Below are 17262 nucleotides of genomic sequence, written 5' to 3' on the forward strand. Positions count from 1 at the left end.
ATAATGATATAATGTCCATAATAATGATACTGGAAAGAAAAGTGTGTCTCAATAAGTTGAGAATATGAGTATCAGAATAATATTATTGTGAGTTAAAATGGCATATCTGCTCTAGCCATATTATCAAAAGTCAATTCTTCATATTGTATATGTCTTGAATTGTTAGGCAGAATTCCATATTCTTAGCTGATAAACATACTTTGATTGAGGTTACTCGTTCTAAGAGGTCTTTAGTAGTGGTTTAGTGTAGTATTGCAAACCATTGGGAATGTGTATAATTTATAGAAAGTTCTCTGGTCTATAATGATACTATAGTCCAAAGTATTCCATTGTTTTCTGAATATGTTTGGCCCTTTTAAAACAAAAATGCTGATTAAAATCCATTTTTCAAGCTTTCTAAAAACAAATTCTAAACAGAAAAACAGTGATAGAGTACTGCATCTTTTATCATTATTCACAAATTTAAAAATATATATAACTTTAAAGGCCATGATATGTTTTAATAAACAGCATCAGTAATATCTACTGAAAACTGCATGGTTGATTTTCCTAACTTTAATATTCTAATTGAAGAAACTGAAATCTTAGGTATGGGCCAAACCTGTGTTTTACTTATGTGTAATTTTGGCTTTACCTAAAAATGAACTTTTGGAAAAGCAATGCATTATCATTGACTAACTAGTGGTCTTTTGAAAAATGTTGGCTTGTTGAATTCTGCATTTCCCTTCGTGTGCTTTTTTTCTTTTCTCCTGTCTCTTCTCATTCTGTAGATTCAGATCCAGGACATACAAGTGAAAATTGGGGGGAGAGACTTATATCTTCTTACAGGACATACTCAGGTAATTAGATTATTTAGGGGCTCCTGTTTAGCCAGTGGTTTCTGTCACATTTAAAATTAATTATTGTACTATAAATAACTTATTTTCAAACCACTATATAAATATCTTCGGTTGAATAAGTGAACTACATCATGACACCAGATTTCCCACCTTTTGTTTGAGATATCAGTACATCACATCCAATACATGCTATGTATGAACATTATAAACAGGATTACTGTTTAACTGCCACTTGGGTGTTGTACAGTACAGCATGGGGCACCATTCACGTAGAAAATAATGTGAAAGGCAACCCCTTGTAACAGCCTCCCTATGGGAAGATACCCAAGGTGCTTAGTCTCTTTTGCTATATACCCTTCATAAGGTATACCAAGTATTTTTTGGTAGACAATGTCATGTGACCCTTCAGTTAAGCAGTATTTTTTAAAAAAAACAGATGTTTTAGAAAATTTTCAAGTTGAACTCTTGAATCTATAGACTTTGCTGCCTATGTTGAAATTAAAAAATGGGTTAAAACACCAGGTTTCCTGGAAAAACGTCATTACTATTAGCTGTGTTGGAACCTCTCTATTTAGTTTTGACACCCGGTGTTATGCTTCATAATTGCTCCAGATAGAAGAATACAAGAGAATAGTATTATTTTAAAATAAAAAATAAATGTATTTTTTTAGAATGTGACAACACAATTAGTTAAGTGTGTTGTCTTTTTTTAATGGACTCGCATTCTTATGTTTGAATGTTCTTTAATATAAAATGTTACTTAGTCCCTAGGTCTCTAAGTGTCTACTTTCCAGCATTTGACATTTAGCTATAAAATATGAAATAAACCTTCTGTTTCTGATATACTTTATTTAATAAATTTATAGGGGTGGTATAGAACCAACTAATTATTTTTTAAATTATTCTGAAAACTGTTAATTGAGCTGATAAGTCAGTTTTATTTGATTATCCAAATTTGGGGGTGAGGTCATGTTTATAATCGGCATTAAATTTAAAAGACCTACACTTACTGTGGAATTAGATGTACTTTTCTAAAATGAGACTCCTAAGTGCCAGGGTGCTTCTGAGAGAGCTGTATGGGATGAAGCCATTCATGACCTGAGTACCTTTGATGGAAATCCAAATACTAGTATATTGGCACCCAGCTGTTAGAGATTTGTATAGATAGGTTAGAACCAAAGAGTAATGGCAACATTTTTTTTCTCAGCCTTTAAATATACACATTCCAGACATGATTCATGTAGTTATGTTTATCTGTATTTGAATTGTTGCCTTACACAGTGGCTGCTTAGTGGAAAAATGCCATATTCTCTAGTTTTTGAGACACTGGTAAATTTATCAACCAATTTCCAAAGAAAAACACTTTTTTAAAAATCCTTACCAGAGAATATGTGTTAAGAGAGAGAGGAAGGAGGAGGAGAGAGAAAGAGAGAAACATTGATGTGAGGGAGAAACATCAATCAGTTGCCTCCTGTATGCACCCCCACCAAGAATCAAACTTGCAACCTTTTTGATGTATGGACAACACTTCACCTAACTAAGCCACCCAGCCAAGGCCCAAGGAAAACAATTTTGTCTCTTTTCCTTAATATACTCTATACTTAATTTGGATGTGACAGTGTTGAACTTTCTGTTAATTCTGACAAGACCTGAAAAAAAAGCATTATTTTTGAGATTATAAGACTGAAACATCTCCATATTTCTAAAGATCATCTCTTAACATTGAAATAAAGAATGTTGGTTTTGCTGAAAAGTCCATTTCTCTGTTTTTCTTTAGTCATAAGTGAATCACTTGAATTAAAATATATAAATATAGGGTGGCTGACTGCAATTTCAAGTCTATAGTAAACTGTACCTTAAATGAGTATATGTGTCAGTATTTCTGTGTTTAAATTTTAAAATTGCCGACTGGTTATTCAGACATATAAACACATACTTTAGTTACTGAAACTTGAGAAGACAGGTCAAAGGAACAAGTTCTTCACAAGATAAATCCAAAATAGCCAAAGTTTTGTTCAATGCTTTAAACTTGAAAAAGCATACTTAGGGACATGTTAATGTAACACTTTTATAATTTTGAAGAATGGTATATAGTTATCTCTAACCTAACTGTTTACACCTGCTACTGTTTACTTACCTTCTTCTAGCTCCTGTTAAACATGAACTCAGACAAATGACTAAAGACTGTCAAAGAAAAAAACAGAATTCAGATTAGATGCTAGTATCTTAATTCAAATATTTGCTTGAATATTTGGAGTATATCCAATTTGTGTATTCTTTTTCAAAATGTAATGATTATATTTTTGATCATTTCGCAGCATGGGATTCTAATTTGTAAGTGTCTCACGTTTTCTCTAAACGGAGTGTATATCACTTAAGAGCTTTTTATTTTTAAGAGCATTTTCTTTTTAAAACATTGTATTAAAATGCAATAAAAAACAAAAATAATCAATTGTTTTGCAAATGAGAAAATAAAAGATAGTTTCCCCCAAAATTTTAGAAATTATTTTAAGACCAGATATTATGTATTCTTTCTTTATTTTGTTTCCTCCAATTACTAGATTTTATTTCCCTTAATATATCTTTTCTACTTTCTATAAAATTTTCACACTGTAAAATATTTTATTTTTAGGTGAAAATAAAATATTTTAAAAATAAAATATTTTACAGTGTGAAAATTTTATGGAAAGTAGGGAAGATATATTAAGAGAAATAATAAAAGAGAACCAAAATGAGCAGAACATTATTAGGAGAAAGTATATCTTTCAGAAACATATAGGCTTCTCTAAAAAACCTGTTTAGTACTTTATAAGATATTTAGTAATTTCATTTTAGATGAAGCCTTGCTGAAACTGGATTTATACTAAATTAGATCATTAATGATAATGAAATGAGGAAAATTAAGATAATATATTAAGAACTCAATAAAGACTTAAATCTTGAAAAAAAATTAAATATATGGTTTCTTTTATTGATTTTAGAGAGAGGAAGGGAAAGAGAGAGAGAGAAAGAAATATCAATGATGAGAGACAGTCATTGATCAGTTGCCTCCCACACTAACAGGGCTCAAGCCCACAACCTGGGCCTGGGCCCTGACCAGGAATCAAACTGTGACCTCCTGGTTCATAGGTTGATGCTCACCCACTGAACCACACCGGCAGAGGCTTGAAATTTTTTATTATAGAAAATCAAATATCAACAAAAGGGCCAACTTAGGAGCTATTGAATTTTGAGTGATTTGTGGGCAGAGGAGTTTAAATATTAGGAACTCGAATTTTTCTAGATCATTACGATGCCAGTATATTTTAATTAAGTGGTACACTGCAAGAAGTATTACTTTAAGTTCTATGCTATAAATAATATTTAATGTTTAATATCAAACTTTTATTGGTTTCTTGAAACTTGCTAGATTAATAAATGCTATCTCCTAGAGTAGTTTAGCTGCTGGCCACAATAGTTATGAATAAGCCTTTTCTTCTTCCACTCATTTTTGCTGCTTTTAAGTTTTTTTTTTAAATTTTATTTATTTTTGTAGCACCTCTGCAAGATCCTCAAATCTGGATCAGTAAATCCCAGATATTTGTATAGGTTTTCCCAAGAAACAGATGCCTCGATAGTTAATAGGCTGACCATCTGCATTATTTCTCATATATATATATATTTTTTTTTTAATTGATTTCAGAGAGGAAGGGAGTGGGAGAGAGAGGCAGAAACATCAATGATAAGAGAGGATCATTGATTGGCTGCCTCCTGCATGCCCCACACTGGGGATCGAGCCCACAATCCAGGCATGTGCCCTGACCTGGAATCAAACTGTGACCTCCTGGTTCACAGGTCAGTGCTCAACCACTGAGCCACACTGGCTGGGCTGCATTAGCTCTTATAGGACCTCCTGAATTAACTCTCAGAGAAGTCCAACAAAAAAGAAAAGACATCTGTATCTCTTTGACCTGTAGAATCCAGTTCCATCTTAATTTTCTCACATCTTAATTATTGGGGAATACTGTCTGTATTGCCAAAGAATTTCCCAAATAGCTATGTTTAGAACTAACTTAAGACAGATCAAATCGCTTTGAAAAATCTTTAGACATTTTTGAATTTTTGCCAGATCTCTGTTACCCCCCCACACACACACACACACAGAATCTTTAATTTGTTCATTTTTAACTTTAATATTTCTTGTTCAACTTTCCTATGACTGGAATAAAGTGATTCAGTAGTGTTTTTTAAATCAATAATAGCTCTGTGTGATGAGACTTGTCTCATATACTTATCTTTTTAGAAGATTGTATAAATCATTAGTGAAATTAGGGAAGTAATTTGAAGGAGCATTGCTATGTTGACTTACCAATAATTAAAAAGTATAAAATTATAGTGAAAGAGAAGTTTCAAAGATGTAACACTAAGGAATGTTTGAAATGTTATTGAAGTTAACTTTTAATAGAACAAATCATTAAAATACAAATTTTACTTAGAGTAAATTTCCAAATGTTATTAGTTCTCTGAAAACAATAGAATTAATAACATTTTTTAAAAAGCATTCAGGAAGAAAATTGATTGTATAATGTAATAAAAGTGTGGTACTCTTTCATCTGCCTATTGTTGGTTCATACACACGTTTCCATATACATGTATAACATCTATTTTTAAAAAGTCATCTTATGTTTTGCTTTTCTTTTAATCTTTATTGTTGAAAGTATTACAGATGTCCCCCAATTTCCCCCTAGAGTTTTGCTTTTGAGTGCTTACATTTGTTTCAAATTCTTATATACTTATTAATAATTCCAGAGAAAGAAGGTCCAGAAAAGAAGAAAACAAAAAAGGAAGCTGGAAATAAGAAGTCCACACCAGTTAGCATTCTTTTTGGTTATCCACTCTCAGAGCGAAAGCAGATGGCACTTCTTATGCAGATGACAGCAAGAGACAACAGTCCAGGTGAAATTTACCATCACTGAGTTCATGTTTACTCTTAGTTTTCCTCCAACTCCAGCCTTGTCGTAACTGTTATTTTTAACTACCTTAAATTTTTATTATTCCTAGATTTAGTCAGAATTTCTTGTAACATAAGTTTGTAACTACATTTATTTGTGTGACAATTGTTTATTGTCTGTATCCTCCACTAGATGAGAAACTGCACAGGAGAAGGGATCTTTGCATTAGTGGACATTCAGTAAATACTTGTCAATTAAAATGAGCAGTTTAGAAATTGGTCAGTCAACTTGAGAAATCTGTTGCTGAACTGTGTACTTTTATCTCACTGAAGAATTTTTTACCCCCGTTTCTATAAAGCTGCTTCTAGGTTTATAATTTACTTTTCAGTTCACTAGCATCCTGGTGACAAACTGATGATCTTATCATATTATTACTTTTAGAAGTAAGAGTTTAATACATGTTTTATTGTTATTTTATTGTTTAAGATCTAGGTTATTATAAAAGAAAAAATATCTGCAGTATGTTGTGTAAATTTATCTCATTATTTCATTTCACACTTCCAATTAAGGAAGTGTCTTTTTTATTCACGTACTGTGCCCCCCCAGAAATAATTGAAAATGCCTTACCAGCAGGACCAAAACAAAATGGAACAAACAAACCAACCTGCTAATTTATTAAAAGGAACTCGGATAGGTGGACTGATATAGTTATTACTTTGAGCATTGAATTTTGCTGTGCATTCTGGCAGCTAACAACACAAAAGAAAAGTTTTGAGTTATATAATTCTCATTGAGTGATACAAGAAAGTACATCACTTTTGTGTATAGAAAAAAATTATTTTAGCTCTAAATTCAAGGCATCTTTGCATAAGACTTTGGGTAACAACAGACCCTGTTGAAGTACATTGAAAAAGACACAATTTTTCCAGTGAACTTTTTCTGTGTTGGCTCTTTTTAAAAAAACTGAGACAGCATGCCAAAATTTCTAGAGTTTGTGTATCAAAGCATGAGTGTACCTAATATCTTTCACTAATAAAAATGTTAGGGCTTTCTGCGGTTTTAAAGTAGAATAGGTTTTGGTTATTGTCCCACCTTTCAACCCCTACCTTGGTAAAGAATGTAGCCAAGTTAAAGATTTTTTACAGTGTTAAAACTTGAAATGTTTCTGTAAAATATTGACTTTGAATCAGATATAATAGTTAGATGGAAAGACTTTTAATTTTTAAAACTGATTTTTTTATATCATGAACTTCTATCCTTAGAATAAATTAAAGAGTTAATACAATAAGGCATTTAAGTTAAAGTTCTTCCTTATCTTAACCTTCTATCTTGAGAGACAATGACTATTAAACAGTTTCTTCTAGAAATGTACTAGCCATAAGCATGTAAATATATTACATCTTTTGTTATAGATTGTTTTTAACTATAAATAAGATCATTTTTTAATACTGTTCTGCAATAGGTTCTTTTTATTCAAGGAAATATCTTAGTCAACATTACTAATATACTAGAGGCCCAGTGCATGAATTCATGCTCGGGTGGGGTCCCTCGGCCTGGCCAGCAATCGAGGCCTATTGGGGGGGCCAGCCAGCCAGGGGGAGGGGCCGGGGGAGGAGCCGTAGGAGGTTGGCCGGTGGGGGAGGGTTGGGGGGAAAGGGCCATGGGGGGTTGGCCAGCCGGCTGGGGGGGAGGGACCGCGGGAGATTGGCTGTAGGAGCATACTGACCACCAGGGAGCAGCTCCTGCATTGAGCATCTGCCCCCTGGTGGTCACTGAGCATCATAGCGACTGGTCAATCGGTCGTTCCGATCATTTGATCGTAATGGTTGCTTTGGCTTTTATATTTAGAGAATATAGAATTAGAGTGGAAAGCTTTAGAAATATCAAACTGTTTGCCAGCAGCATTTTGATATACTTGGAGTTTGGGGTTCATTGTTTTATCTGTTTCATAATTAATTTTTCCATGTTTTTGTTATGTTTTATCTGCTTGCCTTTATGGATAGTACTACTTGTATGTGTGATTACTGTTTTGGTATGGCTAACAATATTTTATATAAATTCCTTGCAAGTTGTGTCAATTAAAAAGTATGTTCAACAATTAGTTTTCTTAATAAACAACTTGACTATAAAAATTGCAATAAAATTCATTTATTCATTCAACAAATATTGTGTGAGTACCATGTACCAAGGAGTCTAAGACGTCAAGGTGTAGTGATAAATAAGATAGACAAGGTCCTTCCTCTTATGGAGAGTATGTTATAGATATAGATAGAAAACTTATAATGACAAAATATACCTTAAAAGTCAAAAGGTAAACTTTAATCTTTTTTCTTATTGAGGAAAGGATGATGTTACGTTAGTGCTCTAACTACACTAGAAAATTATTTTCCATAGACTTTTCTCTTAGAACAGTTGTTTCTTTTAAATAGTTGTAAATTTTAGAATTAATTTTTAATGTTATACATATGTCTTAAATCCTTAACTGATTAAGAAACTAGTTTTTGTTTTGTTTTGTTTTTCCCCCCAGTAGTTATGAAATGTGGAGGAGAGGACATTGGACATCATCTAGTTTACCATTCTTGTTTTTGATAGAGAAACTGAAACAAATCAAAAGATGGGAATCATAGCAAAGCACTTTTTTTTTTCTCTTTAAAGGCCTTTCCCCGACCTTTCCTTATTTCTTATAGTTGTTAAATTTCATTTTCATAGTAAAATCATTCATGACCTTAGTTTACACTTAATATCAGAGTACAACTCCAATACTTAGTCTGAGTCAGAGGTGTGTCTCTAGTCTTAATGTCATTTCATCTAGGTCTTAGAATAATAGCAGTTTTATCAAAGTATTCATTGAGCAAACACTTTTAGTATGCATACCTGATTCTTTTATTATTCATTTTAGATCAATTTTATGAATAGATAGAATAAAATATTTTTTCTAAATTGGCTCATGCAATATTTGATAATCCTAAAGGAAAATCTACTCCATGTATTTGGGTAAAATCCAAGTCAAGTTTTAGATTGTGAGGGTGAGAAGATATTCTTCCTGTTTCAGAAATTAGCACATTACCTATAAAAGCCTTTAAATGAATATACAAAATATTTAGCCTAGAACTTTTAACTTTCTCCTTTCTTACAGATTCCACACCAAATCATCCATCACAAACAACACCAGCCCAAAAGAAAACTCCCAGTTCCTCATCTCGACAAAAAGATAAAGTTAATAAACGAAATGAGCGTGGTGAAACTCCTTTACACATGGCAGCTATTCGAGGAGATGTGAAACAAGTCAAAGAATTAATAAGTTTAGGGGCAAATGTTAATGTGAAAGATTTTGCAGGTAAGACCTGTAATTAAATACTAATTATCAGGAACTAAAATTTAAAATTTATCTAAACAGGTTCTGGATACAATTTAATCTACATTTTTTATTCTTCTTGTTTAAAAAAAACACACCTCTAAAACCATACTTTATTAAAGAACTGTTTTGGGATGTGTACATAAAACCCTGATCTTCGCTGTAATTCCATGTCAATAATTACTCAGATTTTTAAATATTAAATTTATTTTTTAGTTGACAGATTATAAAATTTTAAAAATCTTATTTAGGTTTTATTCTAGGTGAATTAGAGTTATATAATGTTTTCATAGTAGTTAATTTATAAGTCTTTCAAGATATTAACTTGAACATAAAGGACTGTAAAGAGGTGTGATGTTTTTTACTTTTTAATCTTCAGGGTTAGATTTTTCTTGAGAGAGAGAGAGATAGAACGAGAGAACGAGAGAACCCTGACCAGGAATCGAACTTGCAACCTGGATATGTGCCTTGACTGGGAATCAAACCCAAGACCTTTCGTTGTTTGGGTTGATGCTCCAACCAACTGAGCCACACTGACTAGGGCAGTGGTGTTTTATTTTAATTACTCAAATATATCTATCAGCCTTTAGTTCTACAACCTGCCATTTTTTACTTACTGTGTTACAGATATTTCTGTCAGTACATACAGATAGTTCTACTTCAATCATTTCAACAACTGTATGGCATTGTTTAGTATAGATTCTATGGACAATACTTTAGTGAACACTTGTAGAAATATCTTTGTGTATAGTTATGGTGGAAGGATTGTCAGTATTCCAGTTAGAAGGAAAACTGCTGAATCAAAGGGAATGCATATTTTAAAATATTTGAAATACAGGCACATGACCCTCCAGAAAAATCTTTTGCCAGTTTACCCTACCATCAAGAGTACTATAGAAAGAGCTCTTTTTTTCATATCTTCACTAAAAGTAGATATTATAGATTTAATTATTAGCACTCTGGCAATTGAAAAAAAATCTTTAATTTGGACTTTCTTAATCAGTAATGACTGAATATTTCTTGTATTCTGTGAATTGTGAGATCCAGTTCTTTGCCCATTTTTCTTATGTTTGGTAGTATTAATATGTAAGAGCCCTTCATGTTAGTGTAGATTTTAATTATTGAATATGTAAAGGTTTTTACTTTCTGTGGCCACGTTTGGATTTTCATTACAGAGTTATTGTACTAAAGTTTTTAATATAATCATATAAGTTATTGTTTTCATTTTTGGGTTCTTTGGTATTTTATTTAAGGTGGACTTTTCTGCCCCTAAATCATAAAACCATACCCCTATGTTTTCTTTTTTCCAAAATTTTGTTTGTGTTTTGCTTTTACACATATCCCTACTAAAATACAACTGGAATTTATTTCTCTTTTGGGTGTGAATTAGGGAAAGGGTGATATACAATATCAACTTTAAAGAATGAACTTAAAAAAAAAAAAAGAATGAACTTAAACTTGATATTATCTATCGGAAACCAAAAATTTGTACTTTTCCTTTGGTCTAACAATTCACTTCCTAGCATTTATCTCAATTGTATAATTATGAATGTACATAAAGATTTAGTTATATGGATATTTGTTGCAGCATTGTTTCTAATTTTTAAAAATTAGAAATAATTTAAATGTCCAGCAATAGGAGCTTGTTTAAACAACTTATGGCATGTTCAATCCGTGTAATACTATATTGTAGAAAAGTGACATGTGGGATTATTTTCATTGTAGTAAGTAAAAGAAGTGGGTTAAACAACCTTCCAAGTTTTGTTTTAAAATTATAGATATGAGAGGGATAGAAGTAGTAGGATTTATGTGAAATTATTTAAATTATTGTATCTAGGTGTTGGGATCATGGGTAATGCTTATTTTGTGCTTTGTACATTTTTGTTTCTTTTAAATCCTCACCCTAGGATATTTTTCCATTGATTTTTAGAGAGAGGGAAGAGAGAGGGAATGAGAGAGAGAAACATCGATGTGAGAGAAACACATCGATTGGTTACCTCCTGCATGAGCCCCAACCAGGCCTGGGCCAGGAAGGAGCCTGCAACCGAGGCATGTGCCCTTGACCAGAATCAAACCCAGGACCCTTTGTCTGCAGGCTGACTCTCTATCCGCTGAACCAAACCAGCTAGGGCCATGCTTTGTAGTTTTTATGTTTTCTAATTTTTCTTTCATGAACATATAACTTTCTTCTAATATAAAAGTAATTAAAATGATAAAGTTACTCCAGTTTAAATAAATATTAAATTCAGAAAAGATTGTATTGACTTAACAGATGAAAGCCCTTAAAACAAAGGGGTTTTTGTTTGCTGAATGAAAGACCCTTACAAGGTTGTTAACTTTTGCCTCTTTTTTCTATTTTTTTCTATAGTCAGATGATTATAAATTTTAGCAAGTTTATATTTATTGGATAAGTTTAAATGTTTAATATTTTGCCAAATAATTTAGCTTTAATGGAAATATTATCATGAATGAACCTTCTGTAAGATTAGTGGTGTTCCCAGGTATTTATTTCTTGTTTGTCACTCCTTTTTCCTTCTGTACTATGTGCATTGAGAACCAATATGTCATACATGCTTATGTATATGGAAATATATATACATATATATAATTATATTTATTACAAGGCCAATCTGTCAAATAGCTAGATGTAGTGGTTAAAGTGGATGTTACTTACAATGAAAATTGTAGTGTCATGCTCCCTAACTTTTTTTAGACTTGTTAATATTTAATGATCCCTCTATATATAACATTTATTCCTGCATTTTAGTGAACCATATGCTTAAATTAATATTCTAACTTTAGGTTGGACACCACTGCATGAAGCCTGCAATGTTGGATATTACGATGTTGCTAAGATACTTATAGCAGCTGGAGCAGATGTCAACACACAAGGATTAGATGATGACACTCCACTCCATGATTCTGCTAGTAGTGGGCATAGAGATGTAAGTATGATAGAAAAATCAATAATACTCATTTTCAAAATATAAATTCAACCCAAAGTAATTTCGTTTGCTTCTTAGTCATACAGTCTCCTGTCATATTTCACTCATTGCCTGATCAGCTCATCTGTATTTTATTTTTCCTTTTATCTGCCTTTGACCTGTTAATTCCTATCATAGTCAGGTTTAGTATTATATTTACATAAAATTTATTTAATTTGATAATTTATTATATAGGTTGGCAAAATTTTATTTCCAGGCCATTCGTCACACAACTAGATACAGTGGTTAAAGTGGATTTTACTTACAATAAAAATTGTACAGTGTCATACTGCCTATCTTTTTTTAGAGTTGTTAATATTTAATGATTCCTGAATATATAACATTTATGCCTGCGTTTTAGCTGACATTACTTATTTAATATATTCAGATGGTTTATTTGTATAATAATAAAAATACGGTATTATACTCAAACATGATTATATATGCTCACAAATTAATGGCATCTCTAAACATCATGTTTATTAGTTTTGCTGTAATATTATGAACCATACTGGGTTTTAAGTTTCATTTGCATTTTCAACCTTTGGCATGTTAATATCAAAGCTAAACCATTCTTGGTGTGGACCTCTTTGGGTTCATCTTGTTTGGGACTGTTTGTGCTTCCTGGACTTGTGTGTTTATTTTCCTCACCAGGTTAGGGAAGTTTTCCATCACTATCTTTCCAAATAGGTTTTCTTTTTTAAAAATACATTTTTATTGATTTTATAGAAGAAGGAAGAGGGAGAGAGAGAGAGAGAGAGATAGAAACATCAGTGATAAAAGAGAATCATTGATCGGCTGCCTCCTGCACACCCACACTGGGGATTGAGCCCACAACCTAGGTATGTGGCCTGACCACGAATCGAACCCTGACCTCCTGGTTCATGGGTTGACACTCAACCACATAGCCACACTGGCAGGGCAGTTCTTTCTCTTTTTTTTTTGCTCAGTCCCTTTACCCCCCAAGCCTACTCACCCCAGAGCTGTCAGCTCTTCTCTATTTATGAGTCTGTCTCTGTTTTGCTTGTCAGTTCAGTTTGTTCATTAGATCCCACATATGAGTGAAATTATATGGTAAAAGGTAAAATTTTCTTATTTTTTATGGCCGAGTAGTATTCCATTGTGTAAATGTACCATAGCTGTTTTATCCCATCACCTACTGATGGACACTTGGGCTGCTTCCAAATCTTACCTATAGTAAATAACTGCAATGAACATAGGGGTGCATATGTTCTTTCAAATTAGTGTGAGTTTGATTCGGGTTTCTTTAGATGGATTCTCAGAAGTGGAATTGCTGGGTCATAAAGCAGTTCCTTTTTAATTTTTTGCCGTAACTTCATACAGCTTTCTACAGTGGCTGCATCAATCTACATTCCCACCAGCAGTGCATGAGAGTTCCCTTTTCTGCACATCCTGGACAACACTTGTTGTTTGTTGATTTATTGATGATAGCCATTCTGACAGGTGTGAAGTGATATCTCATTGTGGTTTTATTTTGCATTTTGTAACATTGAGCATCTTTTCGTATGTTTATTGGTCATCCATATCTCCTCTTTGAAGAAGTGTGTATCGAGGTCCTCTGCCCATTTTTTAATTGGATTGTTTTGGGGGTATTTTCTTTTTTTTTTTTTTTTTTGGTGTTGAGTTGTATAATATTTTGGATATTAAGCCCTTATCAGATGTATCGGCAAATAATGTGGCTCCCATTTAGTGGGCTGTATTTTCATTTTGTTGATGGCTTTCTTTTTTTATGCGAAAACTTTTTAGTTTGATGTACTACTTCCGTTTGTTTTTTCTTTTGTTTCCCTTGCCAGAGGAGATATGTCAGAAAAAAAATATTGTCCGAGAAATATCTGAGATTTTACTGCCTGCCTATGTTTTGTTGGATTTTTATGATTTCAAGTCAAACATTTAAGTTTTAATCCATTTTGAGTTTATTCTTGTGTGTGGTGTAAGAAGGTGATCTAGTTTTATTTTTTGCACATATCTGTCCCATTTTCCAAGCACCATTTATTGAAATCTTTAGCCCATTGTATGTTTTTGCCTCCTTTGTGAAATATTAATTGACTATAAAGGTGTTAGTTTATATCTGGGCTCTCTGTTCTGTTATGGTGATCTATATGTCAGTTCTAGTACTTTTTTGGTGGAATCTTTATAATGCTCTATGTATAGTATCATGTCATCTGCAAATAATGACAGTTTTACTTCGTCCTTTCCAGTTTGCATGTCTTTGTTTCTCCTTCTTATCTGTTTACTGTAATTAGGACTTCCAGTGCTATGTTAAGAGTGATGAAAGCGGACACCCATCCCTGTCTTATTCCCGATTGAAAGGGGAACACTTGTAGTTCAGTAGTAATTTTGATAAGGTTGTGGAGGATATGAGTACCATGTTTTCCTTCGCTGCCAATCTTGACCAATCCTTATGATTTTCTTAATAAAATTTTCTTTTTTCTGGCTTACTCTATGATAAGAATACAGTATGTAATATACAAAATATGTGTTAATTGATCATTATAGTAAGGCTTCTGGTCAACAGTACACTATTAGTAGTCAGGATTTGGGGGAGTCAAAAGTTATACGTGGATTGTCAGCTGTGCAGGGGGTTGGCATCCCTAATCCCTGCATTGTTCAAGGGTCAACTGTATATATTCCATGAAGCCAGGGAACTTGTTATTCTTGTTTATTGATTTATCTTCAGAACTTGGAGCAGTGCTTGTTAATAGGTTCTCAATAAATAATTTGTTGAATGTATGATGAAAAGGGAAGAAACTGATGAGATTCACTGCTAAAATTGCCCAGTTTAAATTTTAAGGAAGAAATTTCTTTTTAGTATGTAAGATCATCTGATGGGGGAAGGCAATGAAAATGGAACTTGAAGAGAGTAATCATGATTTAGAAGAGACACACTGTAAGGAATGGAGGCAGAATGATGTTATGAATGTTATCAAGAGAATGGTTGAAATGATACAAGTATGAAGTGACTAAATCTTCCTACTGTTTAATTCAGATAGTGAAACTGTTACTTCGTCATGGTGGAAATCCATTTCAAGCTAATAAACACGGAGAGCGTCCAGTGGATGTCGCAGAAACAGAGGAGCTGGAACTGCTACTAAAAAGAGAGGTGCCTTTATCTGATGATGATGAAAGTTACACAGGTTTGTTTCAGATAATCTGTATTCAACCGCTGGTTTGTCATAATGTTTAGTAGAACATTTTACTTCTACTTTATAGTACATAAAATGTTTGAATACCTTAAAATAATGCTAGCTAGCTAGTAAGACGTGAATTTAGTAACCTATTATTTGCTACATGTCCTCTTTGTAAATGGAGTCATGATGCCATTGCTCTATTTTCATGATTTCCCCCCCATAAATTGCTGATATTACATTCAAGCCCACTGTAGAACCTTTCCCCAGCTGGCCCCCCGACAGCCCCTCCCCCGGCTGGCTGGCCACCCCATCAGCCCCAATAGGGGGAGAGCGGCCAGCCAACCTCCACGGCCCCTTCCCCCCACTGGCCAACCTCCCAGAGTTCCTCCCCGCTGCCGGCCAGCCCCCCTCCCCAATAGACCTCGATCACTGGCCAGGCCGAGGGACCCCAACTGTGCATGAATTCATGTACCAGGCCTCTAGTGATGTATAAATTTGACCTCATCTAGTTCAGGGGAAATATATATATATATTTTTTTTTTTTTGCATATATAGTGAAAGCAAATTATAAAGCAAGAGAATAAGAACATTAACAATGGGCAAATCTGGATAAAGGATATAAAATTTTTTGTAGTTTTTTTTTTAATTTCTGTGAGTTTGAAATTATTTCCAAATAAAATTTCAAATATATATACAAATACATAAAATTGCCTTGCTTTTGTCCATTGAAAAGATCTAAAAGCAATTTAGACCCCCACAATTCCAATAATCATTCCTAGTGCCCAGATTATAATCTTGATATGCTTTCTACTAAAAGAAAACCAAGGCTTTTTAGAAAAAAATGGGTGACTAAGTCTGGGATAGGAAATATATAGGATGAGCTGTCAATATCTTGTCATTGCTGATTTCAAGGAAGCTATGAAAGACTACTATAAGGTCTTATCTAAAGGCCTTAGGAGACAACTTAGATCAGTTTCCCATTGACCAAAGATGGGATAGTTTGAGCTTCAGTAAGGCTATTAATAACAAATATTAGAAATTCATTAAATATGTTTAAATCCATAGTCCATGGTCATAATTATTTTAATTAATTTATCATAAGAGAACCAATTTATCTTAAAAATTAGGCAGAAATTAGGTAACCTCATTATAGGTGAGAAGTTTTTGGTTTTGGTTTTGGTTGTTTTTTAATATGTTTTTATTGATTTCAGAGAGAGGAATGGAGAGGGAGAGAGATGTAGAAACATCAATGATGAGAGAGAATCACCAATTGGCTCTCCTTCATGCTCCCTACTGGGGATCAAGTCTGAAACCCTGGCATGTGCCCTGACCAGGAATTGCACCATGACCTCCTTGTTCATGGGTTGACCCTCAACCAATGAGCCACATTGGCTGGGTGAGAAGTGTTTTTTAAATAAGGTTAATGCAGGTAAAAAAAAAGTTCGACCATTTTGTAAACCCCAGTTAATATGTATAAGCATTGAGCATCAACAGTTGCTAACATTAGATTTTTTAAAAAGAGGGCGAAAGAACACACTACACTACTATTCTTCAATCCTCAGGATCCAGCTGCCTTTTTCAGAAAATACCAAAGTCAGAGGAATATGCTGCTGAACTGCACCAAGCAAAATCTAGACTGTGGGAAACCCTAATGGCTTTGATTTTTCAAGAGATAAATTATATGGGAATGAATCGCCGAAACCGGTTTGGCTCAGTGGATAGAGCGTCAGCCTGCGGACTGGAAGGTCCCGGGTTCGATTCCGGTCAAGGGCATGTATCTTGGTTGCGGGCACATCCCCAGTGGGATGTGTGCAGGAGGCAGCTGATCGATGTTTCTGTCTCTCTATCTCTCTCCCTTCCTCTCTGTAAAAAATCAATAAAAAAAATTATATGGGAATGAAAAAGGAAGAATCTGTGGGAAAAAATGTTAATGTTTAAAAGGCATATCAAAGTTGAAAATAGGCAAGTCTAAAAAAATAATGTATTTAAAAAAAATACTGGAAG

At 33.4% G+C, this 17262-nt stretch overlaps 1 protein-coding gene across 6 annotated transcripts in view; it reads left to right on the plus strand.

Moving 5' to 3' along the window:
• Window positions 1–17262, plus strand: part of ANKRD12 (ankyrin repeat domain 12) — a 99039-nt gene that overhangs the window by 43724 nt on the left and 38053 nt on the right. For 3 of the 6 annotated variants that reach the window (XM_028139096.2, XM_028139094.2, XM_054723885.1), the window contains 4 exons: window positions 5628–5774; window positions 8907–9107; window positions 11928–12070; window positions 15117–15264. In XM_028139096.2, coding sequence (XP_027994897.2) covers window positions 5628–5774; window positions 8907–9107; window positions 11928–12070; window positions 15117–15264 — 639 coding nt within the window. Of the gene's footprint in view, window positions 1–770; window positions 840–5627; window positions 5775–8906; window positions 9108–11927; window positions 12071–15116; window positions 15265–17262 lie in introns of those variants that run through there. The other 3 variants (XM_028139093.2, XM_028139092.2, XM_028139111.2) reach the window with 2 other exon arrangements.

Source organism: Eptesicus fuscus, chromosome 12 (genome assembly GCF_027574615.1).
Source record: "Eptesicus fuscus isolate TK198812 chromosome 12, DD_ASM_mEF_20220401, whole genome shotgun sequence".
Taxonomy (NCBI): Eukaryota; Metazoa; Chordata; class Mammalia; order Chiroptera; family Vespertilionidae; genus Eptesicus; species Eptesicus fuscus.